We start from the raw sequence: 23905 nt of genomic DNA, 5'->3' as shown, positions 1-23905 counted from the left end.
ATAGCCATTAAAGATATTTGTCACAGCATAGCTCCATACAGCAGGCAAGCCCAACCGGTGAGGACAACAATTGAGTACATTTGTCAGTCTACCATCCATAATACTATTGACCCTACTTGTCAATGTCTTCTAAAATACTATTCAGCCTGGGAGATACTTTTTCCTTTTTACTGTGTGCTCCTCAAAATGGGTCTATGACACCATAGAGCTGAAAGAAAGATATTGCTGTGGTAAAAGTTCTAGTCACTGGCATTTTGCTGAGCCATACTAGTCACTGAGGAACTTAACAGGAGCATAAATCCCAACTTCATGGTCCCCAATAGACAAATGGAAAAAGAGAGAGGAAGGGAGGGAGACAGAGAAGGCATTATGTTTATTAAATTACATTTTAAATGAGTGGTTCCAGAGTTCATGCTTTTGCAAGGGACTTAAACTTTTATGAGAAAGGCATTAAAACCAATTGCATTTGATGTGCCAACCATAGAAAAATAAAAACAATCAAAACAGGGATCAAACCATATGCATTTGTGATTTGTATTTGTATGGGGATGTTAGCTGCTCATCAAATCATCCCACGTTGGTTTTTGCCTTCATTGTTATCACATTGAAATCTCTGCAATAATAGAGGGGTTATAGTATCCATTTTAAAGCCCACCGCCACAATAATAGTATTTCATAACTTCAATTGAATTGTAGTGTACTTCATATGTTCCCAGAGGGAAGTTGTTTTGCCACAATGGCAATAACTACAATAGACTGAAAAAGTTGCTCCTAAAAAAGTGCAGCCTGGCAAATCTACATACAATACTGAAAAAAATGTATAAATGCAACAATTTCAACGATTTTACTGAGTTACAGTTATAAGGAATATTTAAGGAAATCAGTCAATTGAAATAAATTAATTAGGCCCTAATCAAGCCATGGGCGGGCTTGGGAGGGCATAGGCCCACCTACTTGGGAGCCAGGCCCAGCCAACCAGAATTATTTCCCCCCACAAATGGGCATTATTACAGACAGAAATACTCCTGTTTCATCAGCTGTCTGTGTGGCTGGTCTCAGACGATCCTGCAGGTGAAGAAGCTGGATGTGGAGGTCCTGGGCTGGTGTGGTTACACTTGTTCTGCGGTTGTAAGGCTGGTTGGACGCACTGCCAAATTGTCTAAAATTACGTTGAAGACAGCTTATAGTAGAGAAATTAACATTCAATTATATGGCAACAGCTCTGGTAGAGATTCCTTCAGTCAGCATGCCAATTGCACGCTCCCTCAAAACTTGAGACATTTGTGGCATTGCGTTGTGTGGAAAAACTGCACAGTTTAGAGTGTCTTTTTATTGTCCCCAGCACAAGATGCACCTGTGTAATGATCATGTTGTTTAATCAGCTTATTGATATGTCACACCTGTCATGTGGATGGATTATCTTGGTAAAGGAGAAATGCTCACTAACAGTGATTTAAACAAACTTGTGCACAAAATTTGAGAGAAATAAGCTTTTTGTGCATATGGAACATTTCCTGGATCTTTTATTTCAGCTCATGAAACATGTGACCAACACTTTACATGTTGCATTTATATTTTTGTTCAGTATATTTGGGCAATCTGAACCTGCTGATGAAGCTGCTCTGGTACCATTAAAAAAAAAGGCCACACTTGATATCATACAACACTGAGTTGTGTAACTTACAGGGAATGCCATTGCTCAATAAAACTTTTGATGTGACTGTACAAGTGAAACGCAAATGGATCGGTCAATTAATAATTGAGTGCCATTGATTTTTCCCAAATGCTTTTTGAGGCGATTACAGTGCTACCACTACAGTGTGTTGTAAACGTAATGGCAGGGATACCGAATAGCACAGAAATGACCCGTTTGCAAACCACAAGCTTGCATTGCTACATTACACATATTGGCTATGCCATTAGCAACAGCAAGTGTGCTGATAGGGTCAACCGTTGCATACCATTCGCTCCCATTTCCTATTCATGTAGTGCCACTATTGCAAGTCTGGCACTACTGTTTTAAGACCCATTACATAAAGATGCTTCTCAATCTCCTTTTGGAGAGGGTAAGGGTTCTATAACATGTCGGGCCCCGTCTAAGAGGTTTTGGGTCAGTTTCCACTGGGTAAGGAAACCTATCCTGGCTGGTAACTTGAATGATGAGGCTTTCCCATGGGAGGTCTGTCTGACATCACCGTGAACTCTCCCTTCTGTTACTCTTATAATCTCTCTACTGGGTCATGTTCATTAGGGCACACCGTGACAAAACATTTCAAAATGTTGTGCAACGTAAAACAAAAATTAGCGTTTGTTTTGTTAACGGACATGTTCAGATAGTACCTCCCCGTTTTCAGAACGTGCCTAATGAACATGACCCGTGGTATTATACAAGATTGTCAAAGAGGACAGATTTATTTCCTTCTTCCTGGACACTCCTTCAGTTTTACTCAAACATATTCACCTATTGGCATAGAAGAGCACCGGTAATTGACCAAATGCCGGGACTGTGCATGAGAAATCTTGAGAAGCTACCGCAGTGATAAACGCACCACACCTGAAGCAGGTGGTCTTGGCTACAGCTTCAAAGCCACTCTGCTCGGTCTTTCATCTAGGGAAGGGAAAGAGGATACCTAGGTAGATGCACAACTGAATGCATTCAACCCAACCCCTCTAGGTTCTCTGAAATCACATTCACACTTGCAGAGGAAATGTTACCGCAACTTAGCATGCCGTTCATCTGTATCACAGCAACAGACTTCATTAAATGGGAACACCGCCCAAAGGTAAATGTCTGGACATTCAATCATTAACAGTGCCTCAAAACCAGTCTTAACATTCACTCAAACGTCAAGTGTCCAATTGGAAACCTAAGAACCATAGCCAGTACATGTAATGTTCAGTATGACTACAAGCTGAACACAGCCATGCATTCATACGGCCGATAGCTAGCTACTGCAGTGTGTTCAGCGAAGCCAATAATACAAGAGCATCTAAATGACACTCGTGGAAGAATGTGAAACGTGAAGAAGAATGTGTAAAACTCACCAGGGGGGCTTGTGGGTAGCGCTATGTGCACAGAGCAGGCAGACACAAACAAGACCCTTTCAGCAATTCATCTTTAATATTGGGGAAAATCGTGTATTGTAGATCACTTTAAAACACTGTACAGCAAGGCTGAGGTGTCTTTCCAGTCAAATTCTGCTTGTAAAATCTGGTTTAATAGTATCTAACAAAAAAGGCACAAAATCTGCAAAAAAAAAAAAAAAGTATCCCTGAATGAATAACTTAATTAAAAGAGTCAATGTTAGTAACCATAACCCCACCTTAAAAACGTTGTCAAACGTTCAGCATGCAATTGTTTTCACACAAAATACACAACATTTGTATTTAAAGATTAATCGCATCTTATACTTTTTGTATACAGTATTCATGGCATTAGTTATTCATATTCCATGTTTATTGAATATACTTTCACACCCATATCTGTACGTTTTATTGCATATGAAAATGTCTTACCTGACGAGTACACATCAATGAATCTCCTTATCAAAAATCAAACCCACCGCTTGAAAAAAAGAAAGAAATGCATGCAAACCAGAAAAGGTTGAGGTCTAGCTTGTCCCGAGGCAGAAAGTTGTGAGTTATGGATGATAATAAAAAAAAGAGCCAGACATGAGAGGTAAGACCCTCACTGTAAGGTTGAGTCCAGTGTTGAGTTCAGTGTTGTGTTGGATTTAAGTCCATGTGGGCGTGTACATTATGCGCTGTATTCAAGTGCTCCCTCCAAGATCTTCAGCGCTATCTCTCTCTCTCTTTACGTTCATATGTGCTTCACCTTCCACTGGATGAGTAGCCAACCAGACTTCTCTGTGCATGTCTCTCATATATAGAGTCCAGTGGTCTTGCAGTGCTATATTTACTTGTCTCTCACTCATTCTTCCCAGTCCCTCCTCCATCAGAAGACCAGTCTGTTGACAGTGTTGAACCCCCCACCTCCTCCTCCCCCCGAGGGACCACAGCTGCCCGGGGGTTCGTTGTCGTCTGGTCCGTTGGGCCTGAACGAGCAGGAGGCAGAGGCCGCCTGGAGAGCTCGGGTCCGCGCATTCAGCTCCTGTTCCTATTGGACAAAGGAGTTCGGGACCATTAAAACACTGTTCAGAGGGTCGTTCATTAGGGAACAAATGGAAGAAAACAGAAACAGGCAGGGACTACCTGGAGTTTAATTTTCCGTTGCAGAACGGTTTAAAATGTTGCCTGTCCTAATGAGCATGACCCAGGAGTTTGGGTATTCTGTCTGAGCAAGAAAATGCAGCTCTGCTGTCCTCTAGTGGTTACTGCAAATGTGTGGTTGAAATGTTATTTTTTGAGAGATTAACGACTCATGAAATTTCACTTGACTAATTGCATCTTGAAAGCACAAAGGAAATGTGTAACATGTGTATGGTTGGCTTTCTGAATACTTGCAACATGTTTTGATCAAAGCTTGTTCTGAACTACTTTAATCCGGTCAATGGATACATGGAAAACAGGGTCCTGTTAAATTTTGAACATGGGCACAAGTTGAAAGGACAAATTCCAAAAACAAGTCCAAAAGAGAAGAACAAAGCGTGACTTGACATTACCAGAAATACCATGAAGAATATGGAAACGTGTCTGACATATCGATGCCACCCCCACAAAAAAATTTATCTTATTTTCCCCACCATCACTGACCTTGCTGATAACCAGGGGCGCAACTTTTAGGTTTTAGAAGTGGGGGGGACATAATTTATATATATTTTTAAAAATGTATCCAGTCAGATAAACACGCCAAACAGCCTACAGACTGCTCAGAGGTGTCTGCATGGTTTTAAAGCAAATGGTTGCCCTGTTTTGTATCACATTCCAAGGATAAAACTGGGGGGGACAAAAATGCAATTTCAGAATGTGTGTGTGTAAGGGGGGCATGTCCCCCCCGTCCCCAGTGAAAGTTGCACCCCTGCTGATAACTACTTTGTTGAGGGAAAATGTACTGATACAATTATGATATGTTGTCTCACCTAGCCATCTTAAGGTAAATGCATTAATTGTCAGTTGCTCAGGAGAAGAGCTAAATGACTAAAATGTAAACACGCATGCACCTCAGCGTCCCATGCTAATCAAGCTATTAGAGGAAGGTTATTGGAGGCTAGCGTGATCATAAGTGAACACATTCCACTTCCCTGGGCCAATACATTAGCATAGCCTGATGCATCATTTAGGTCAGGATCACACTAAACGGTTATGCTAATGGCTGCGTCACCCCTCCTTGGCCTGTATTTAGTGACAGAAATGACAGGCGCCGACACAGGTTGGGACTGGAGGGCTTTTTATATAGAGATAATTGGTTGGAGTGAATCGGCTTTTCCCCCTTCTGCTACCCTGTTATCTAAAACTGGTCATGGAGAGAGAGATGAAAGTAGATTATTATAATATGGGTTGTTGTCCTCTAGTGGTTAAGAGGGTGGGGGTCAAAGGTGAGGCTTGTCCTACGTCCTACGTAAAGCCAATGGAAGAGGCTGCTTACACGTCACCAATTTAAGAGTTCATTCGATGAAACAAAAAAATGCACTGATGAAAAGGAAATCGCCTCTTTAGTTAATGTTTCAAACCAAAAATGAACATACTGTAAATGAAAGTGAGTAGAGCCCTTGGATAAACACGAGCAAACAGAAAACGCCTCATTCACTATACTGTAACTCCTCACACCCCCTTCTCTCACCTGTAAAAAGAGCTTGTTGTCCTTGGTGACGGCGTCCATCAGTTCTTTCTGCAGCGGAGGTTCAGAGCCCAGCCTCATGCCGTTGGCCGTCACTCCCCCGGTACTGTTCTGCCCCCCGGTAACATCCTGTTTCCGGTAGATCAGCACGTAGGCCGTGTCCTTGGGGAAACGGTTGGTGACGTTCTGAACCGACCCCAACGAAGTGAAAGTCACCCTGCTGTCGTTGAACAGCAGCCAATCCCCGGCCGCCTGGCTTCCGTACACCTCCACTTCCTGTTTGGGATGAGTCGCCCCGGAGCAAGTGAGTGCGATGGGCTCAGTCTGCCCGTTCCCAGGCTCCTCCCCCAGAGCGAGGGGATTGGCTAGGTGGTGTTGGGCTCCGTCGGCCCCGTTGAGGTTGCGGCCGTAGGAGTAGTAATGGCCGCTCTCCGACGACATCCCAGAATGCATCACTACAGAGCTGAGGACGTAGGGAACGAACTGGGCCGCCGGCCACACCCCTACCTCATTTTCTCCTCCTGCCATCCCGTTGTCGCCCTCTAGCCCAGTCTCCTCCTCCTCTCTCTGTGACGGCTTCAGTTTCTTGGCCAGGTTTTCACTGCTCTCGGGCGAGTCCACTTGGAGTGGAGAGGATGGTGGCGAGGAAGAGGACGAAGAGTGTTTGGGTGGAGGGGCGTGCACGGGCAGTCTCATGAGCGGCGGGATGGTGACGTTGTCCAGGATCTTGCGGCGGACGTGGCACTTGGCGTCGTAGGAGAACCTCAGCAGCGTGAGGATGAGGTACTCGGGCGCCGCCACCACCCTCATCCCCCGCTCCGCCCGCTGCAGCGAGCCACACTTCTGGCAGAAGTAGGCGTTCTCCTTGTCCAGGATCTCTGGCGCCAGGAAGTAGTCCACCAGGTCAGGAACAGACAGCGGTGGCTCGCTGGACCCGGGAACAAAATGGACGCCAGTGGTGGAGGCCGTGACGGGTTTGGGAGAAGGGCCTATTTCGGGAGCTTCGCTGCCCCCGTTGACAGCCCCCTGGCAGGGGCCCCGGGGTTCCTCTGAGGGGCCCTCGGTCTGAAGAGGGCTGGAGGGACAGAAGGCCAGGGATAGGTCTGTGAAAGGTTCTTCTTTCTCCGAGACGCTGTTGCATGTCATACAGCGGATACCCGTGCTCAGCCTGCCTCCAAACATCCTCTCAATCAGCGTCCTCTCATCATTCCCCTCGGACTTCCCCTCCACAGGGGCCACGGGTGACACTCCGGCATCCTTCGCAGAGGTTTCACCCCCGGTGTTGTCACTCGGCCCGTTGCCAGGGGAGACATTTGGCTTGGCTGTCATGAGAACCTGGATAGTTTTCTCCTCTTCGTGTAACCTTGGCAACAGAACACGAGGAGACAAGAGAAAGTTCAACCAAAAATACAACATGCAAATGAATGTAACAGCATAATAAATGGAGCTGTCCTTTTCAATAACACCCATTCGAGTGAACATGAATTCTTTAACTTCTTAAAATCTTTCTCTCAAAACACTAGATTTATACATACATTATTTCCATCTGTACCTGGAGTCATACAGGTTTTAGGAGCTGTAGGGTGCTCCAGCAGTCTACTAGATGGTGTACTACCTGTCCAGGAGGAAGGAGTTGTAGGGTGCTCCAGCAGTCTACTAGATGGTGTACTACCTGTCCAGGAGGAAGCGGAGGTACTCAGAACAGTCCTGCTGGGATCCTGCATTGAACCATGGGGGCCGAGACGCCTCAAAGAAGACTCTGGGGGCGTACGCTGCCCTCTGCAGGAGAGACACACAAACTGAATGACCACTCACCGAATACACACACACCAAGTGAAACGTCAGGGATGGATCCATAGTCATTTCCATTGAAAAACCCGATGGCCACTAACAGCAGCGGGAGACAAACCTGGGTGTGTGAGAGGAAGGTGAAGAGGAGCTGCAGTTTCTTCATCAGTGTGTTGGCAGTGGCATCATTCAGACGTAACGATAAGACATGCCTCCTGAAACTGGGGCAGGACCATAGAAGGGTTCGTGCAGAACATTTCATAAGAACTTCCTACATACATATTGCAGCATTATATAATTCTATTGTGAGAGGATTCAAGTCAGAATGTATATAGACAGCTTTGTTAACCATGCGGCCAACTCAATATAAATGCAACGTGTAGTTGTGTGTGTACTAAATCCACTACTCACTCTGTGGCTGAGAAGAGTGTCTGTATGATACTGTTCATGTAGCAGGTGTTTCCCAGGTTGATGAGACCAGTCTTGCCCGTCTCAGACTTGCCCGGCAGCCTCAGCAGGCCTGAGGCAAACGAGTTGGACTGGGACGTCCAGGCACTTTGGTTCAGAACCAGCTTGATCTTCTCCTCACCGGGCCCAGGTAGCTCCTAGAGGGGAGGGAGGACAGCTTTCAGACACAGCTTTCTATCCTTCAATAATGATGACATTACCCCCCATGTCAGGTGGATCATAATATAAGGACAGTAAATGTTTGATACATTAAAAAAAGGGCAACACTCGTGTGATCACTCGTTGTCAAGGTGTCTTACTTTGATGGCCTCCAGGATGTCGTCGTAGAGGTCAGGGAAGCCAGAGTACTGGTACATCATACAGTGGACGAGCTCTGTGAAGTGGAGCAGGAAAGCCTTACTGGTGGGCAGGCCGTCCTGCTTCAGACTCTGAACCAGGTCCACTATGTGTGGCACGACCTGGGGAAAACACATTGAATGAACGTATTGTAGACAAACATTTACATTAAAGTCGTTTAGCAGTCGTACAGTTAGCGCATTCATCCTAAGATAGCTAGGTGAGACAACCAACATATCACAGTCATGGTACGTCAATTTATCCTCATCAGCAAAGTCAGTGCTGGTACACATGATGTTCTTGGTCATATGCACATCACATCTGTTACAAGATGGAAAGGTGCTGTGTAGGAAACTAGGCACTGCATATAGCAGTAGAATAGCACTAAACACACTGATGTAGTGACTAGTAAAAACGTCAACCTTCCCATGCTACATTAAACCTCCCTTTTTGTCATGGGGGGGGGGGGGGGGGTGTCACACTGACTTAAATGTAATAAACCTTTTAAAATGAATTGACAATCATGGCAGATGAAAACCACCACCAGTCAACTAAAGGACCATCATGGTTCTTTAAACACTTCACACCTCATTAGTGGAAGAGCCCTGCTGAGAGGAGAGTGCTTCTGGGAAATGGAGTTTAATGGAGCCTGAAGGTATTTCAGTTAAATAGGGGGAATGAGGGAGGGAAAGACATGCAGTGTGCAATAGAACGAGTTGTATTGTGTGTTTCTTACCAAGTGGAAGGCCTCAGGAGAGTGTTGGAAACTCAGCAGCATATGGGAGAGAACCACTAGGGCCCCCTGTCGCACGATGGGGTACCACAGACGGTTGAACACCTACACACAAAGATAAAACATACAGCATATGTATTGTACACACACTTGACACAGAAACACACAATTCAAAAGTGATACAGCTGGACACCATAATGACCAAACTACAGGAACACATTTTCGTTCATGTGATCATCTATTCATCAGTTCTAACTGAAGTTACTCTGTAGTTATAGATGCCATCACCATAGAGTTTCTAAACCCAGAGGCGCAACATCGCAAGACTTCCGGGAACGCTTGCGAAACAGATCAGGCCGGGGTTTGATACGTCAAGTGAAAAATTGTTCCGCAGTTGTGACTCGTCTTAAAATCTAAAGCTACAGCCTAGATTCCAGCCAATGTCTTCAGCGGTTAAACATGTTATTACTCCAACCTCGTGAAAGTGACAAGTTTTCATTTTTGTCAAATACTACTTTATATCGAAGGAGGGCTTTTTATTCAACGGCCTGCACATGCACAGTTCAGCGCTAGACGACCGTTCGACACGATGGCGTGTTTCTGCGTTTGGGCTTAGCTTGCCAACGTCGCCTATAAGTGTGATCGGGGGTTTCTATTGGAGAAGCAGTTTCTGCCTATCATCATACTGTACTGTCTTTGCTATTACCATGTGTAACTACCATCTTAGTTCATTGGTGCATTGACACTCCCTGCTGAGGTAAGTGGTCAGTACACTACCCACCAGTTCAATCTTAAGCAGGGTGACATCTATGAGGATGGTGAACTTCTGCACCGCAGCCAGCCCCTTCAGCAGGGCAATGACCCACATCTCCACATGGTGGGCCAGAGGCCAGGACAACCAGTCAATCATCCTGAGGAAGGAAAGAGAGAGAGATGGAGAGAACGGTAAATAAAGGCAGAAAAGCTCTATTAAATCACTACATCGCATCTAGTATACACACTGCAAATACAAAAGAATTCCTTTATTCAGTTTAGCTAATGAAATAACACAGTAAAGGCACCCAGTGACCTGCAGAGTGCTTGAGTCATGCTGGTGTCTTTGACGTTCTGGTCGGTGGTAAGGCTCTTGATGAGAACTGTGATCATCTGGAGAGGTATGTGCTGGACCAGGCTGGCTAGGGCAATGGAGGGGTCGAAGGAGGGGTCTGTGCAGAACACATAAAAAGTTGAGTATAACTGACTGATGTTTTTTTTTTGGGGGGGGGGGGGGGGGGGGTCACAGCTTATGAAATATGTCCCAATTGTACTCAAATGTCTTGTTTACAACCTCTACCCTAACCAAGTGACCCAATGCAAGGTGCATGATCTCTCCACCACCCTGGATCATTAAAATAAGATAACAAAGAAGTTACTGTTCCAAGTCTCAAGCATGTGTTAACAAGCCTGACATTCCTAGTTTTTTCATAGGTGGGCGAAGGTAGTCAAATTGGTGACTGCATTAGAAAATACTATAGTGTACTTTACTTCTGTACAGTAAACATGTATATTGTATTTGAAACTGCTCATTTTGTTCAAAGGATTTATAAAACTTTATTTAACTAGGCAAGTCAGTTAAGAGCAAATTCTTATTTACAATGACGGCCTACCTGGGAACAGTGGGTTAGCTGCCTTGTTCAGGGGCAGAACGACTGATTTTTACTTTGTCAGTTCGGGGATTCGATGTAGCAACCTTTCGGTTACTGGCCCAACACTAACCACTAGGCTACCTGCCGCCTCAACTTGTATGGGGCATTGATGCATAGACACATACAGTGCAATTTGTGCGTGTGTGCTCATCTGTGACTGTGTGTGGTGCTCCCTCCCTCAGACTCACCAGTGGAGGAGATTATAGCGAACACCTCCTGCAGAGATGGCAGCAGTGTGACCGGCTCCGCCTTCCAGATGTTCTGCAGCAACGTGCTGACCTTGGTCACCTGGTCCACGTACTCCCTCAGCTCCCGCTCCTGGCTGGCAGGACAGTGGAAGTACCCAATGGTCCTCACCAACTGCTGGCAGAACAAAATGGCCGCCTTCTCCCGGGGGATGCACTGTACGAAGTCTGAGAGCATGGTGGCAAGACAGGCGCACAGGGCTGGCTCAGGGCGTTCGCACACCATCCTTAGGATTTCTGTCTGGATGATGGAGAAGATATCCAGCACAGAGGGGCAGCTGATCAGCAGCCGCAGGCAGCCATGTATGTAGTCGACCACGGCCGGGTCCTTGCGGTCCAGGGGGCCATAGCCCTGCTGTAACAGGCCCAGGACAAAGTTTTTGCTGAAGAAGAGCTCAAAATCAGCACGGTGGTAGCGGGCATAGGCCTCCAGCACCTGGAAGCCCACCTGTTTTTGGAAGGAGTCTTCACCCAAGAAGATGAGGCGAGTGGTGAGGGTGTACAGGGCCTGACATTGCTCCGCCGTGACCTCTTTCTCTGCGGCTTCGACTACCTTCTTCACGATGGCCTTCTTCACTGGGACTGAGTGAGAGGAGCTGACCAGCGCCTCTAGAATCTTGTCCATGATGGCAGGCGATCTATATAGCTGTGAGTGGAACGATCAGGGAGCAGTCCACACCTAAAAGACGAGAGCGAGCAGGACATCAACCACCATTAGTGACTGACCAGTTACTTATTCTGGCTAGCCTTCCATTTCTTCATGGGATGTCCACCACAGCTAGCTAGCTAGACGTATGATTCCTTCAACAACTTGTAAATGTTTTATTTTACCTTTATTTAACTAGGCAAGTCAGTTAAGAACAAATTCGTATTTTCAATGACGGCCAGAACGAGAGATTTGTATCTTGTCAGCTCGGGATTTGAACTCGCAACCTTTTGGTTACCAGTCCAACACTCTAACCACTAGGCTACCCTGCCGCCCCAAATAATAAATAACCAACTGTAATCGTTTTTACCATTGCTGAAAATTTATATAAGCATAGCAATATCACAAGGATATGACGCTAGCCACAGGTAAACAAAAACAACACAGCTTTGCCTTATCATCACAAAGCTAGCTAACTTAGATAGCTAAACAAGTTACCACAATGAGCTAGTTAGAGTAACCACAAGCAGCATGTTATCGAATTCAAATTACCTGAGATTAAAATCATTGATGCACAAATAAAACATGTGTGGATAATAAACTATTTTTTCGTAATCTAGCTAGTTAACGTTCTTTAACAAACTAGCTAGCGATGCTAGCATGACGTTAGCTGTGTATGGTATTGCAACAAAGCAGGCCGGAGATGTCACTAACTTAGCTAGCGGAAATGTATCTTCCCAAACATCACGTACCAATATAGTTCATAACAACAGCATCCGATGAAAATGCCAGTTGACATTAGTCGCCTGTTGGCAGCTCATTCATCTTTTATTTTGACATGATAAAATCAGCTGATTTAAAAGCCCTGCAGAAACGTCATTCCGATGGACCACGAATTTTTCTAGGAGTCTTCTGCTTTTGACGATCTCATTGCCTGTTTAATAAAGAACGAAAATGGCATCTATAAAATATATAAACGTTTTGAGAATTACAGGTTTCTTTAAATACAAATATAAACATACTGACAATGGTTTGTAATGACTTAAAACGAAATGTATTATTCCACGGACTTCTTTTACGCATTAACTGAGCTCATAGCTATTGGATAGGCATAGCATTTAGACTGGTAGATGTGGCAGATGGGTTATAAGTCAGTACATGTGCAGTTTTTGCAGTTTTGGGGGAAAACACGCAGCCACGCAACAAAGTATCGCGAGACAAAGCGGAACCTTTGTGAACGCGGGTAGCGGGGAAAGGAAGCTAGCGAATGAATCACTTGTAGCCAGCCAGTTTCTTTCATAATACACAGTAGGACTATAGCAGCGTATTTTCTGAAATAAAGTTTTTGAAAACCATATCTGCCATTTATAGGCGGACGAAGTAATCAAATAAACAGACGATCTGTTTAAATCGAGGAAGAAATTCGGTAGCAATGTCCGAGACTGGAAACGGCGTGGAGCTGCGGAAAGAGCAAGCAGTTGAACTTGAAGAAACCGGAGGGGAGGTGAGCCTGAACAAAATAATAATAATACAAATTCTGAGCCCATCATTCGAAAAAATGTCTCAACAAGTTTTAGATTAGGCTAAAATCAACCATATGTCTTTTGTGACTTCCAAATCGAGCCATCTCAAACTTTGTCTTTGCTAGCTCGAGTTGTTTAGCTAGCTAGCATTAGCGTCGTTAGCTAACGTTAATCGACAGCTCCGACCCATCTTCCCGGAGAGTGTGTCTCGAGGTACTGTATAGTAGAGCTATCAGCTAGCCTGTTTCATAAACACTCATCTAACTATGCTAGCTAACGTTACAGCTAATACACTTTATTTTAATACGCATCAAGGGTTCCTATACAATTGTAGCAGTTGTTTACATCTGTTTGACGCTGCCTTCGATCCTCTGTATACTTGTGCAGCTTATCTCAACTGGGAAGTCACAGGAAAATCGTGATCTTCAGGTTGGGAAGTCGGAGCTCTAGAGCAGTTTTTCCCGAACCTGGTCCTCGAGTACCCCCAACAGATTCGTTGTTGTAGCCCCTTGACAAACACACCTCACCCAACTCATCAACCCCCAACTCACCTACTGTTGGGGGTACTCGAGGACCAGAGTTGGGAAACACGAAAGATGCTCAAGTTTCAGACTTAGAATTCCGAGTTAGATGACCTTTCAAAATATTTTTCCCAGTCTGAGATTCTTTTTTTTGAGTTCCCACTTGTCTTGAAGCCACTTAGGTCAGAAGTCTGAGATTTCTGAGTTCTCTGTTGTTTTGAAAGTGGCATTGCATTACTCTTTTCCAGGAAAAGGATGATGCGTCAGAGGCAAGCAAGGAGGAGTCTTCTGAAGCCGGACAGGATGCCCAAGATGAGGACCCCTCTTCATCTACAGCGCCAGCCTATGAGGAGAAAGTGGTAATGGCACACTGCTAGATGTTCATTTACAGTTTTAATATGTAATTATCCAGTTGTAAGCGTAATTTGTTGCTCACAAAGTTTCACTGCTTTTCTGTGTGTAGGCATCAGACCGGACCAACAGATTTGAGTACCTACTGAAGCAGACAGAGGTGTTTGCCCATTTCATTCAACCTGCGGCCCAGAAGACCCCCACCTCCCCGCTCAAGATGAAGCCAGGACGCCCTCGTGTCAAGAAGGACGAGAAACAGAATCTCCTCTCGGTCGGAGAGTGAGTATACAACACAACACGCAGAACAACTTGACCTGATGATTCGTCAGTCTTCCGTGGGAGTACATTGGGTGTACGTGTGGGGCATTTGATATGCTGTCTCTGATGAATTGCGGGTACCCCTTTCTCTCTTTGACAGTAACCGTCATCGTCGCACAGAACAGGAAGAGGATGAAGAGCTGCTGAGCGAAAGCAGCAAGACCACCAACGTCTGCACCCGCTTTGACGAATCTCCCTCCTGTAAGCAGTCACATGGCTTTACTCATTAGAGCGACAATATATAACTTCTTGGGCGACCCAACCAAATTCCCATAGAAATGCGTGTTATAGATATGTCGTTCTCATTGAAAGCAAGTCTAAGATGCGGTAGATCTGTGCTAGGTACTCATTTTCTATGCTATCCATGGTTAAGTTTGCATCCTTTTACTTTCGGTTTTGTACACCAGCTTCAAACAGCTGAAAATACTAAATGTTATGGAAAGTACATATCACAGCGGTTTAGATGGTACAAAGATTCTCTACACTAAACTTGCTTGTTTTGTCACAAACTGAAATTAGGTGATCTATTACAATTTTAGCATCTATGAAATTGCTTCTGCATAGTGCATCTTTTATGTAGCAAAGTCCTGACCGGGACTACTGTAGTCCATATTTGAATGGTAAGTATGTCAAACTTGTGCAATACTGAGTATGTTGTGCTGTATCTATCTCCCAACAGTTGTAAAAGGGGGTACAATGAGAGACTACCAGGTCCGTGGTCTGAACTGGCTCATCTCTCTGTACGAGAACGGAATCAACGGGATCCTTGCTGATGAAATGGTAGGTTCTCATTTCAAAATAATGTGAAAAATATTACCTTTTTGGTAGTCTGGTAGTTCTACATGCATATCTCTTGATCACTGTGTGCGTGCGTGTGTGAGACTCATGAAGATTACTCCTGGACTACAGCAGTAACAGCATCCAAAGACCCATTCATGCTAAAAAGAAATCGCTTATATATATATATATATATCACACACACACACTCTTACCTTGCTTGTTGTCCTTCAGGGTTTGGGTAAGACCCTGCAGACCATCTCTCTGCTGGGGTACATGAAGCACTACAGGAGCATCCCCGGGCCCCACATGGTGCTGGTGCCCAAGTCCACCCTGTACAACTGGATGAACGAGTTCAAACGTTGGGTCCCCTCCCTCAAAGCAGTCTGCCTCATCGGAGACCGAGAGCAGAGGGTGAGCTATGAGCAGCAGCAGCAGACCACATGAATTATCTGATGTAAAATGAACAGGACATGTTGATTGCTGTAGCTCAACTGGAAAGCATTGGTTGGTGACTGTGGGACAGTGTTGAGGCTTATGTGTTTTCCAATGTTCCATATGGGAAGAAATGTTGTCATGGAAATAGTCAGTTCATCTCTATCTCCTTCTGCAACTGAAAGCGTAACACATAGATTTCCTGCAACATAAGACGTCTAATGGATATTCTGCATAATGCAATCCAATGCAAGTTAGTCATTTTTCAGTAACTTGTACTACAGCAGTTGCAGCGCGTTAGACTGGTGATGTTGCTGATAACTCTGTATCTTCACCCTCTTTTTCCCCAGAATGCCCTGATCAGAGATGTGCTGCTGCCAGGGGAGTGGGATGTGTGTGTCACCTCTTACGAGATGCTCATCATAGAGAAGGCCGTGTTCAAGAAGTTTAACTGGAGGTACCTGGTCATCGACGAGGCCCACAGGATCAAGAACGAGAAGTCAAAGGTTAGGGAGCTTCTAAAGTTGACACACACACACACACACTGTATACATATTTGATTAAATGTAAATATGTGATTTCAAATGTGTATATACACTAACGAAACGTCAATGGGCTCAACTCACAAAAGACCCTTAGATGGTTTGTCTGACCCGTGTATGTTTGCGCTGTAGCTGTCAGAGATAGTGCGTGAATTCAAGACCACCAACCGTCTGCTGCTAACCGGCACCCCGCTGCAGAACAACCTCCACGAGCTCTGGGCCCTGCTCAACTTCCTGCTGCCAGACGTCTTCAACTCCTCAGAGGTAAGAGGCAGATAAAACAGGATGAACTTTAATGTACCCGGGGGGAACAAATTGTTGAACACACAGGCAATTTCCCTCCATTAATACTACAGTTTAGAAATAACGCTTAGTAACACTTAGTGAAAATAACAATATCCTCTATTTTTCGCTTATTTAAAGGGCCCCAAAAATATGGATTGATTTAACTTTTTGTTTTTCTCTCAAAGGACTTTGACTCATGGTTTGACACCAACAACTGCCTGGGGGATCAGAAGTTGGTGGAACGTCTTCACACTGTGAGTATCTGAAACACTTCCTTACATTTCACTGTACTGTATGAATGTGTACTGTGTATATATGAATAGTGAGTAAATAGTATTGCCGTCTCTTGGTGCCTTGACAATGTATTACTTTCAATTTTAATGTAGTAACATCTTATGTTGTTCTTGGCTAGAACTGTTTTTTTGTGGATCCAGGAAGAGTAGCTGCTGCATGTTCAACAGCTAATGGGGATCCTAATGAACTAAACATGTATCCATGTAGGTTTAGTGTTATGGGGCCTTACCTTTCATTGGTTGTTCTCTCTCTGTGTACGTGTGTGTAGGTACTGCGTCCTTTCCTGCTGCGTCGTATCAAGAATGAGGTGGAGAAGTCTCTGCTGCCTAAGAAAGAGATCAAGATGTACGTAGGGCTGAGTAAGATGCAGAGAGAATGGTAAGTAGCCCACACACAGTCAACGTATGCCCTTTCCCTGCCAAATAAATTCTTCAGCCCCGTGCACTATAAGGTGTATTTGAAAACAGTGTCCCGTCTCTCCTCAGGTACACCAAGATCCTGATGAAGGACATAGACATCCTGAACTCTGCAGGGAAGATGGACAAGATGCGCCTGCTCAACGTCTTGATGCAGCTGAGGAAGTGCTGCAACCACCCGTACCTGTTTGACGGGGCCGAGCCCGGCCCGCCTTACACCACCGACCTGCACCTGGCCGTCAACAGCGGCAAGATGGCCGTCCTTGACAAGCTGCTGCCCAAGATGAAGGCTCAGGGTGGGTGGACGAAAGGCTCCCCTCTAAGACCAGTTACAAAATTGGTGTTTTTATGGCCTGTTTGATGGCCCTGTGGCCCTTTCAACTTTAAAGTTGATATGGAGACGGTGTTGTGTAAAGGCTATTTCAGACTTTTTGTTATTCAAACTACTATGTTAAAGTTGCAGCAGTGTAGGCATGGTGGATGATTGATTGGCGGCCATTTTGAACTCCTCTCCCAGGCTCCCGTGTGCTGATCTTCAGCCAGATGACCAGGATGCTGGACATCTTGGAGGACTACTGCATGTGGCGCAACTTCGGCTACTGTCGCCTGGACGGACAGACGCCCCACGAAGAGAGACAGGTACGACTATGACTCCCACTCCTGGATCTCATTAACGGCAGTGGCCTATTACCCTGGTCCCAGATCTGTTTGTGCTGCCTTGGTGTGACATTGACCATAGGAGTTGGCAGGGCAGCACACACAGATCTGGGACCAGGCTAATAAATGGCTTGTAAATTCAAACAATTTAACTTGTTGCAGTTTGAACACACTTCATTTCCCATGTTCCTCTAGATCTCCATCAACGCGTACAATGAGGAGAACAGCCCTAAGTTCATCTTCATGTTGAGCACCAGGGCCGGAGGGCTGGGTATTAACCTGGCCACAGCTGACGTGGTCATCCTCTACGACTCAGACTGGAACCCTCAGGTCGACCTACAGGCCATGGTCAGTACCTCTCATTCACCCACGTTCGTGGACTAATTAATCAGTCTTTTATATGACATTTTACTATTACTTTAATTAGAATTTTCCCTACAGATTTAACATGTTCAATTCCCGCTAATATCACAACAAGTGAGCTTACATCTCTCACCAGTAACTTACTTAATTGATCAAGATGCTTCTACCTGATAACTGTTAGACACTTACCTGATTGGTTCATTTAACTTTTCTTCTCAGGACCGAGCTCACAGGATTGGTCAAAAGAAGCAGGTGCGCGTGTTCCGTTTCATCACGGAAAACACAGTAGAGGAGAGGATCGTGGAGCGGGCCGAGATGAAGCTCCAACTGGACTCCATTGTCATCCAGCAAGGTACTGCACCGGTGGCCATTTTGGATCTCCTCTTCCCAGTTTCAAACCTACACTATTGAAGTCAATGCCTTGGTAATGCAACTGGCTGACTTGTCTGTCTACTTTGTCTGTTCTGCAGGAAGGCTAGTGGATCCCAACGCCAACAAGCTGGGGAAGGACGAGATGCTGTCTATCATCCGGCACGGCGCCACGCACGTCTTCGCCTCCAAGGAGAGCGACATCACCGACGATGACATCGACGAGATCCTGGAGCGAGGCGAGAAGAAGGTCAGAATGCAGACGGACAAGGGCCTAGCGCTAGCATTGGGCCTAGCATTAGCATTTATCTGCACTCAGATCATTTATATAATATGTGATAGCATTAGCATTGCTATATGTGGGTTGATATGGCAGTATCTAGAGGCCAAACACATTAGCAATGTGTAGCTAGATGCTAACGCTTTGCTGTGTGTTTGTATCTGACAGACCATGGAGTTGAAGGAGAAGATGAACACCATGGGCGAGAGCTCCCTGAGGAACTTCACCATGGAGTCCGACAACAGTGTGTACACCTTCGAAGGAGAGGACTACAGGGAGAAGAAGAAGGTGGTCACCAACTGGATCGAGCCACCCAAGAGAGAGAGGAAGGCCAACTACGCAGTGGATGCCTACTTCAGAGAGGCCCTGCGTGTCAGCGAGCCCAAAGCACCCAAGGTAAGCCTCGCTACCGCCGGCCTCTGGCTATGTATACGCACGCCACTGGGATAGCTGTGTGGAATGAATCAGATCATCTTTCTCCATGACTAAACTTGCTGTCCTCCTCTTCCAGACCATCTTTCTCCCCGACTAAAACTGCTGTTCTCCTCTTCCAGACCATCTTTCTCCCCGACTAAAACTGCTGTCCTCCTCTTCCAGACCATCTTTCTCCCCGACTAAAACTGCTGTCCTCCTCTTCCAGACCATCTTTCTCCCCGACTAAAACTGCTGTCCTCTTCCAGACCATCTTTCTCCCGACTAAAACTGCTGTTCTCCTCTTCCAGACCATCTTTCTCCCCGACTAAAACTGCTGTTCTCCTCTTCCAGGCTCCTCGTCCACCTAAGCAGCCCAATGTGCAGGACTTCCAGTTCTTCCCCCCAAGGCTGTTTGAACTGCTGGAGAAAGAGATCCTATTCTACAGGAAGACTATCGGCTACAAGGTATATAACATGTACTGTTACTAGTGTAACTGTTGGTACATCAGTGATGGCAGGTGCCACTTAAGATCTAAGGATGGGCTCATAGTAATGGCTGGAATGGTATATATGTGTTTGAGCCGTCCTCTCCTCACCAGCCTCCTCTGTGGTCAATTATGATGCCGTCAGTATGATAATGTTCCACCAGGCGGCGGCCATTTTGCAGTTTCAAACCAACACAGGTGGTTTGGTTTAGAATGGGATGTATCTGTTGAGTGTTTAAGTGTATCTGTGATGTACATTTTCTTTCCAGGTTCCTCGTAACCCAGAACTGCCCAACTCGGCTCAGCACCAGAAGGAGGAGCAGGCCAAGATTGATGAGGCCGAGGGCCTATCAGAGGAGGAGCTGGAGGAGAAGGAGAACCTCCTCTCGCAGGTAATTGGCTGAAACAAGACCTCCAACTTAAACACTCTAGACATTCATCATAGTGCCCTACTCCATGTCATATTTATAGAACTACATATTGTTCAGTTGAGAAATCTTCAATGGCTTCAACTACAAAGTAGAGACAAATGTTAGCATTTGTGGCTAGTGTCGTTACAAACTGTCATCGATCTCTCCACAGGGCTTCACCATCTGGAATAAGCGTGACTTTAACCAGTTCATCAAAGCCAATGAGAAGTGGGGGAGAGACGACATCGAGAACATCGCCAGAGAGGTGGAGGGCAAAACCCCAGAGGAAGTCATGGAATATTCCGGTAAGAAGAACCCCTCTTTTTTTCTTCTTTTTTTTTCTTCAAATTGCGGAAATGTATCTGAATCTACTTCTTATATAGCTAGTGGACATTACTCCCAAGTGTATGACAGAGATCTAGAGTATTATGATCTAAACGTGTGTGTGTGTACACACACAGCTGTGTTCTGGGAGCGCTGCAACGAGCTGCAGGACATTGAGAAGATCATGGCTCAGATCGAGAGGGGAGAGGCCCGCATCCAGAGGAGGATCAGCATCAAGAAAGCACTGGACACAAAGGTAAGCCATTTAAGTGAGGTCATCATTAACAAGAACAACATTGGGGAGCCAAGACCTTTTATTTTGATCAGATGATTGATATAGTTGTGAAAACCTCTGGGCCCTCCCAACCCTTACGAAGGAATGTGTCTGGGCCCCTCCAACCCTTCTGAAGGAATGTGTTTGGGCCCTCCCAACCCTTCTGAAGGAATGTGTCTGGGCCCTCCCAACCCTTACGAAGGAATGTGTCTGGGCCCTCCCAACCCTTACGAAGGAATGTGTCTGGGCACTCCCAACCCTTACGAAGGAATGTGTCTGGGCCCTCCCAACCCTTACGAAGGAATGTGTCTGGGCACTCCCAACCCTTACGAAGGAATGTGTCTGGGCCCCTCCAACCCTTCTGAAGGAATGTGTTTGGGCCCTCCCAACCCTTCTGAAGGAATGTGTCTGGGCCCTCCCAACCCTTACGAAGGAATGTGTCTGGGCCCTCCCAACCCTTCTGAAGGAATGTGTCTGGGCCGCTCCAACCCTTCTGAAGGAATGTGTTTGGGCCCTCCCAACCCTTCTGAAGGAATGTGTCTGGGCCCTCCCAACCCTTACGAAGGAATGTGTCTGGGCCCTCCCAACCCTTACGAAGGAATGTGTCTGGGCCCCTCCAACCCTTCTGAAGGAATGTGTCTGGGCCCTCCCAACCCTTCTGAAGGAATGTGTCTGGGCCCTCCCAACCCTTACGAAGGAATGTGTCTGGGCCCCTCCAACCCTTCTGAAGGAATGTGTTTGGGCCCTCCCAACCCTTCTGAAGGAATGTGTCTGGGCCCTCCCAACCCTTACGAAGGAATGTGTCTGGGCCCTCCCAACCCTTCTGAAGGAATGTGTCTGGGCCCTCCCAACCCTTCTGAAGGAATGTGTCTGGGCCCTCCCAACCCTTCGGAAGGAATGTGTCTGGGCCCTCCCAACCCTTCGGAAGGAATGTGTCTGGGCCCTCCCAATTCTTCTGAAGGAATGTGTCTGGGCCCTCCCAACCCTTCTGAAGGAATGTGTCTGGGCCCTCCCAATTCTTCTGAAGGAATGTGTCTGGGCCCTCCCAACCCTTCTGAAGGAATGTGTCTGGGCCCTCCCAACCCTTCTGAAGGAATGTGTCTGGGCACTCCCAACACTTCTGAAGGAATGTGTCTGGGCCCTCCCAACCCTTCTGAAGGAATGTGTCTGGGCACTCCCAACCCTTCTGAAGGAATGTGTCTGGGCACTCCCAACCCTTCTGAAGGAATGTGTCTGGGCACTCCCAACCCTTCTGAAGGAATGTGTCTGGGCCCTCCCAACCCTTCTGAAGGAATGTGTCTGGGCCCTCCCAACCCTTCTGAAGGAATGTGTCTGGGCCCTCCCAACCCTTCTGAAGGAATGTGTCTGGGCCCTCCCAACCCTTCTGAAGGAATGTGTCTGGGCCCTCCCAACCCTTCTGAAGGAATGTGTCTGGGCCCTCCCAACCCTTCTGAAGGAATGTGTCTGGGCCCTCCCAACCCTTCTGAAGGAATGTGTCTGGGCCCTCCCAACCCTTCTGAAGGAATGTGTCTGGGCCCTCCCAACCCTTCTGAAGGAATGTGTCTGGGCCCTCCCAACCCTTCTGAAGGAATGTGTCTGGGCCCTCCCAACCCTTACGAAGGAATGTGTCTGGAGCTGGTGTCTGGAGCTGGTGTCTGATCATGTCTACCAGAGGCTTACCATACACCCTGAAGGACATCTTTTCTCTCCCTCGTTGTAGATTGGTCGCTACAAGGCGCCGTTCCACCAGTTGAGGATCTCGTACGGCACCAACAAGGGGAAGAACTACACGGAGGAGGAGGACCGCTTCCTCATTTGCATGCTGCACAAGTTGGGCTTCGAAAAGGAGTCGGTCTATGACGAGCTGCGCCAGTGCATCCGCAACTCGCCCCAGTTTCGCTTCGACTGGTTCCTCAAGTCCAGGACCGCCATGGTGAGTGGAGTGGCCCCGGGCCGACAGTGGAATTAAGTACAACTTTGTTGTAGAATCAATAGAGTACAACCTGTAGATGGAGATGTGTCTTTACTTCTTCAGTAACATGATAACCATTCATTCAAAACATTACACATTTCAAGAGTTGTGGTTGTATACTTGTGTGTGTAGGAGCTCCAGAGGCGATGCAACACCCTGATCACCCTGATTGAACGAGAGAACATGGAGCTGGAGGAGAGGGAGAAGGCGGAGAAGAAGAAGAAAGGACCACGGAGTCAGTCTTCTGTAAGATCACAACGCTTCACTTCCTGCCCATCACTGAATTCTCTGGTCATGCAGTCCTCTATCTCTGTGCATTGTGCAGGAAGACACACACGGCACTAACAATATCACACAATGTTATTTTCCACTATATAGTCTTGTCTAAACCAATATTCCATTGTAAGCAGACGTTATTGTATGAAGTGACGATTTTTATGATCATTTGAGCTGACACTCCGTTTCTGTCTTCCTCTTCATCCCACACTTCCTCAGGCTCAGAAGCGTAAGGGAGAAGGGACCCCAGACCCGCGAGGAGGCCGCAGGAAAAAGCTAAAGCTGTGAGGCGGTGGTGGTCAGAATGAGGGCAGCGGCAGACAGCAGTATAGTAGTCGTAGCGTCTGTTTGTTTTGTACGGGTTACCGTGGTGATACATGATGATGATTTACTGTATAAAACCCAAGAGGACTGAACTTTTCTTCACTATACCGTGTCGTTCTATCTAGAAGATTCCAGGAGGGAACCTATGTTCTTAGTGTCAATTTAAGGCAGCCCCCCGCACCTCTGATTCAGAGGGGTTGGGTTAAATGCGGAAGACACATTTCAGTTATACAACTGACTAGGTATCTCCCTTTCCCTATTGTATTCCTTCTATTCACAGGCCTGCTAGTAGGGACTAACTGACATACTGCAGCTGTGCTGATTTAGTTGAATTTTCTTTTTGTTGTTTTAGTTTTCTACCCTTTTTTACTAGTTTGTGAGGTGACGAGAGATTAATTTATGCCTGTTGGTTATGTTATCACATTCCATTGATTATACCGATACCTGTATGTACCGATACCTGTATGTACCGATACCTGTATGTACCCGATACCTGTATGTACCGATACCTGTATCTATCCCCCCTCCCAGTCTGTTATGCTACCGACCTACATTGTCGAAAATGTATTTTTGGAACGTGTCACTAATAAATTTCCCCTTTTTTAAATAAGTCTATTCTTATGCAAAAAAATATATACTTCTGTTGAATATTTGTGC

At 46.1% G+C, this 23905-nt stretch overlaps 2 protein-coding genes across 4 annotated transcripts; one reads left to right on the top strand and one right to left on the bottom strand.

Annotated features, from left to right (window-relative positions):
* Positions 1 to 3098: 3098 nt before the first annotated feature.
* LOC139419029 (ubiquitin carboxyl-terminal hydrolase 38-like) lies at positions 3099 to 12720 on the bottom strand. 3 transcript variants are annotated; one of them, XM_071168861.1, is made up of 11 exons: positions 12391 to 12720; positions 10936 to 11671; positions 10132 to 10267; positions 9844 to 9973; positions 9066 to 9167; positions 8293 to 8451; positions 7937 to 8130; positions 7647 to 7746; positions 7410 to 7516; positions 5741 to 7100; positions 3099 to 4117 (listed from the first exon to the last, which is right to left on the bottom strand). In XM_071168861.1, the coding sequence occupies exons 2-11, from the start codon at positions 11615 to 11617 to the stop codon at positions 3956 to 3958; spliced, it is 3132 nt and encodes a 1043-aa protein (XP_071024962.1). In that variant the 5' UTR covers positions 11618 to 11671; positions 12391 to 12720; the 3' UTR covers positions 3099 to 3955. The 3 variants fall into 3 exon arrangements, with proteins under 3 accessions (XP_071024962.1, XP_071024964.1, XP_071024963.1); XM_071168863.1 differs by having other exon boundaries at positions 10936 to 11638; positions 12391 to 12487; XM_071168862.1 differs by lacking the exon at positions 12391 to 12720 and adding an exon at positions 12191 to 12331.
* A 145-nt stretch (positions 12721 to 12865) lies between these two features.
* Positions 12866 to 23855, top strand: LOC139419027 (SWI/SNF-related matrix-associated actin-dependent regulator of chromatin subfamily A member 5). The gene is made up of 23 exons (XM_071168860.1): positions 12866 to 13142; positions 13931 to 14041; positions 14146 to 14312; positions 14452 to 14552; positions 15031 to 15131; positions 15363 to 15542; positions 15914 to 16069; positions 16238 to 16369; positions 16576 to 16644; positions 16953 to 17062; positions 17170 to 17396; positions 17618 to 17739; positions 17953 to 18105; positions 18340 to 18472; positions 18591 to 18739; positions 18938 to 19165; positions 19535 to 19648; positions 19938 to 20060; positions 20251 to 20383; positions 20540 to 20658; positions 22397 to 22609; positions 22781 to 22894; positions 23144 to 23855. Exons 1-23 carry the CDS (start codon positions 13071 to 13073, stop codon positions 23210 to 23212), a joined length of 3096 nt encoding a protein of 1031 aa, XP_071024961.1. The 5' UTR covers positions 12866 to 13070; the 3' UTR covers positions 23213 to 23855.
* Positions 23856 to 23905: the final 50 nt, after the last annotated feature.

Source organism: Oncorhynchus clarkii, chromosome 10 (assembly GCF_045791955.1).
Source record: "Oncorhynchus clarkii lewisi isolate Uvic-CL-2024 chromosome 10, UVic_Ocla_1.0, whole genome shotgun sequence".
NCBI lineage: Eukaryota > Metazoa > Chordata > Actinopteri > Salmoniformes > Salmonidae > Oncorhynchus > Oncorhynchus clarkii.
The sequence above is the reverse complement of the archived record's forward strand: the minus strand, read 5'-3'. Positions and strand labels throughout refer to the sequence as shown.

Excerpts from the sequence above, each read along its gene's own strand:
- LOC139419027 (XM_071168860.1), top strand. The coding sequence starts at position 13,071 with ATGTCCGAGACTGGAAACGGCGTGGAGCTGCGGAAAGAGCAAGCAGTT. Across the intron at positions 14,042-14,145 it reads CAGCCTATGAGGAGAAAGTG|GCATCAGACCGGACCAACAG; the intron begins GTAATGGCACAC and ends TTCTGTGTGTAG. Across the intron at positions 17,063-17,169 it reads AGTAAGATGCAGAGAGAATG|GTACACCAAGATCCTGATGA; the intron begins GTAAGTAGCCCA and ends GTCTCTCCTCAG.
- LOC139419029 (XM_071168861.1), bottom strand. The coding sequence starts at position 11,617 with ATGGACAAGATTCTAGAGGCGCTGGTCAGCTCCTCTCACTCAGTCCCA. Across the intron at positions 10,268-10,935 it reads CGCTATAATCTCCTCCACTG|ACCCCTCCTTCGACCCCTCC; the intron begins GTGAGTCTGAGG and ends TGTTCTGCACAG. Across the intron at positions 7,747-7,936 it reads ACACTCTTCTCAGCCACAGA|TTTCAGGAGGCATGTCTTAT; the intron begins GTGAGTAGTGGA and ends GTCCTGCCCCAG.